General features: G+C 63.0%; 1 protein-coding gene across 7 annotated transcripts in view; it reads left to right on the forward strand.

Annotated features, from left to right (window-relative positions):
- CELF6 (CUGBP, Elav-like family member 6) overlaps positions 1 to 3,221 on the forward strand; it is a 26,524-nt gene that overhangs the window by 16,536 nt on the left and 6,767 nt on the right. For 3 of the 7 annotated variants that reach the window (XM_014953852.1, XM_014953854.1, XM_014953855.1), the window contains exons 3-6: positions 470 to 518; positions 2,234 to 2,362; positions 2,499 to 2,578; positions 3,052 to 3,195. In XM_014953852.1, the coding sequence (XP_014809338.1) occupies positions 470 to 518; positions 2,234 to 2,362; positions 2,499 to 2,578; positions 3,052 to 3,195 (402 nt within the window). Of the gene's footprint in view, positions 1 to 469; positions 519 to 655; positions 705 to 2,233; positions 2,363 to 2,498; positions 2,579 to 3,051; positions 3,196 to 3,221 lie in introns of all 7 variants that reach the window. The other 4 variants (XM_014953857.1, XM_014953856.1, XM_014953858.1 and 1 more) reach the window with 2 other exon arrangements.

Below are 3,221 nucleotides of genomic sequence, written 5' to 3' on the forward strand. Positions count from 1 at the left end.
CGGGCCAGGGACGTGTGCGCTGGCCCGGCGTGTCCTGCTGCACCTCCCGGGTACCCACGGTGGCGGCGCGCAAGAGGAGGCCGAAATTGGGTGAGAACGGGGAAAAGGAGAGCGGTGGCGGTGCCACCGGAGGGGCTGGGGCCGGCTGGGTGCTGCTGCTGCTGCCTCTGCAGTCCTTTGCAGTCGAGGAAAGCGGGCAGGCGGCCAAAGGCTGGCACCGGTGGCCCAGCGGGCGCCTGCGGCACCGGGTATCCGTCCCCGGGGCCATAGCATCCCCCTCCGCCCGCGGCATCCCCGCTTCCGTGTGGCCACTAGCCCCAGCTCTGTCCTTGCAGGTCCTTCCCCTGCTCCTCACTCTGGTCCCCCCCTGTGCCAGGCTGGGCCCAAATCCTGCTGTTCCCCATGGAAAGGGTCTCGGGGGGAGCCATGGCACCAGCCCTGACCGCCCGCTCCCGCTTGTGTCTTGCAGATGAACCGCCCCATCCAGGTGAAGCCGGCCGACAGCGAGGGCCGAGGAGGTAGGTCCCCCCTTCCCCGGCTGCCCCCGGTGAGGGCAGGGGGGCACAGGACCACCCGGTGCAGGGGGGGGTGACAGGGGACATGGTGGCAGCCATGGCACCAGCCCTGACCGCCCGCTCCCGCTTGTGTCTTGCAGATGAACCGCCCCATCCAGGTGAAGCCGGCCGACAGCGAGGGCCGAGGAGGTAGGTCCCCCCTTCCCCGGCTGCCCCCGGTGAGGGCAGGGGGGCACAGGACCACCCGGTGCAGGGGGGGGTGACAGGGGACATGGTGGCATCACAGGGGCTGCCGCGGGGAGGTTTGTTTGCAGAGAAACCTGCGGAAGGAGCTGCCTTTGCTGGTGGCATCCAAACCGGAGCACGGAGCCAACGTGGTCTGGGCTCTCCCTGCCCAGGAGGGGGGATGTCATGGTGGGAACATCCTGACGCCATACCATGGACGTCCTGATGTCGTGCGTGGACGTCCTGACGTCATACTGTGACCCTCCTGATGTCACGCTGGGCAGAGCGCCAGCCAGCCGCTCTCTCGTCAGCCCCTTCATCTGTCAGACTGACTAATTACCCGCCCGGTGCCGCCTGCGGGGACCCCGGCAGAATCAGAGCGCAGGAGTCGGCCACACGTGGCCTGAGCCCCTCTCAAACAGAAACCTCTGACACCCACCCCCTCCCAGAAAAAAATTCTCCCTGGATGTTTTCAGGCTGAGTTGATGATTTGAGCAAAATTGCAGGAATGGGATCAAAAACCCCTCAGTGTTTCCACAAGCAAGCGCTGGGCACGGAGCGCAGTCGTTGGGGCCGGGGTAGACCCCCCCCTCCCCTCCCCATTCAAAACAGGTTATTAAACACGAGCTGGTCCCGGCACATCCCGGAGGGACCCGGCAAATAAATTACCCACTTACCGAGCCTAATTGGTGAAGGATTAAAAATCGATGGGCGAGCTGGGGCGCCCGGCTCCGGTCCCCTCGCCCAGGAGGCGATGCTCGGCCGCCCAACCTGCTCCCCCCGGCCACCTGCGCCGGGAGATGGTTTATGTTTAACTAGACAACACACGAGCCCTATTCCCTTAACTAATTTCCCCGGTACCTTAACGGGCAGAGCATTAATCGTCTCCTGCCATTATTTATTTATTTCCCCGGCAACGCTCTTGACAGGGTACCTTATTTTCTTTGTCAAATGCCATTAGCGCACGGCGGGAGCACGTGGCCGGGCAAGACAGATGCTGGTAATAATCATGAAATTCTCATTATTTACTCTCCCTTCTCTCGTGTTTGGGTTATTTATGTCCCCTGGGCATGGCCGGAGGCTGCGGGTTATTCTGCGAGTCAATCATACGAAGGCAATTGCCGCTGTTTTGCGGGCTCCTGGGCTCTCTTTGTTTCCCAGCTGCATCCCGCATCGGTGCTGGGGGAGCCGGCTCCTCCATCCCTGGGAAAAGCTCCAGCCACCGGTCCCTGAAGTGGGATCCAGCTCTCCCATCTCCACCCTTAGGCAATTTCCCCATAGACGTTTTCCCAATCCGAGCGTTTTGTAGGATGGAGGTGATAAACCCTGTGTGGATAAACCCTGTCTCTTTGCTGCCGGATCGGCGTCGCTCCCTCCCCAGGCCCCGGTGTCGCCGGGCTCTTTCCCCTCCGCGCGCTGTTTGCCAGCTGGGGATGAGGGGATGGGATGGTGAGGGGCATCCCCTTCCCCGACGGGCTTGGTTTTGTTTTTAGAAGACAGGAAGCTCTTTGTGGGCATGCTGGGGAAGCAGCAGAGCGAGGACGATGTCCGGCGCCTCTTTGAACCCTTCGGCCAGATCGAGGAGTGCACCATCCTCCGAGGGCCCGATGGAGCCAGCAAAGGTGGGCTTTGGGGAGTGGGGTGAGCCCCCCATGGGCCGCCGGGACCCACGGAGGGTGGGAGCTGCCGGCTGGGCAGCGCTGGCTCCTGCAGTGGCTGAATCCCCGAATCCAAGCCCTTCCTTGTCCCCTCTTTTAGGTTGTGCCTTTGTGAAATACGGCAGCCACGCCGAGGCGCAGGCTGCCATCAACAGCCTCCACGGCAGCCAAACCATGCCGGTAAGTGCCAGGCTCTCGCCCTGCCCCGTTCGGCCCCACGCTGCTTGCGTAATCCAGTCACTGGCTAATTGGATCCTCGGTCTAATTGGATCAAAATCCTACGGACCCGGCAATTTGTCGGCCGGATCGCCGCGAGGTTCATCCCTGCCTGGGTGCTGAGCCCCCCGGGGTGGGCACGCGGGGCTAATTCCCTCCGCGCTGGAGAAAGGGGCTGTTTAATTAACGCCGAAGGTCAAAATTGTGCACGAGGAAGGGGGTGGGGAAGGAAACAGAGGTCAGGGAGCCGCCGCCGGGGAGAAAAGCCGGCTATAATTAAACCTCGCATCGATCGCCGGTTGCTGCTGCCAAACCAGGCAGTATCTCCGGGGCTGCGGCCGCTGCAAGCCAGCGGCTCCCTCCCCGGAGCAAAGAGACGTTTTGGGGGGCATGGCTGGGACCCCCCCATCAGCCCCATCTTCCCCACTCCGGGCCAGGGCGCCTCCTCCAGCCTGGTGGTGAAGTTTGCGGACACGGACAAGGAGAGGACCCTGCGGCGGATGCATCAGATGGCGGGGCAGCTGGGCATCTTCAACCCCATGACCATCCAGTTCGGCGCCTACGGGGCCTACACGCAAGCGGTAGGAGCTGGCACCAGCTGGGACCT

The sequence above is a fragment of the Calidris pugnax genome, unplaced genomic scaffold (genome assembly GCF_001431845.1).
Source record: "Calidris pugnax isolate Ruff unplaced genomic scaffold, ASM143184v1 scaffold237, whole genome shotgun sequence".
Lineage (NCBI taxonomy): Eukaryota > Metazoa > Chordata > Aves > Charadriiformes > Scolopacidae > Calidris > Calidris pugnax.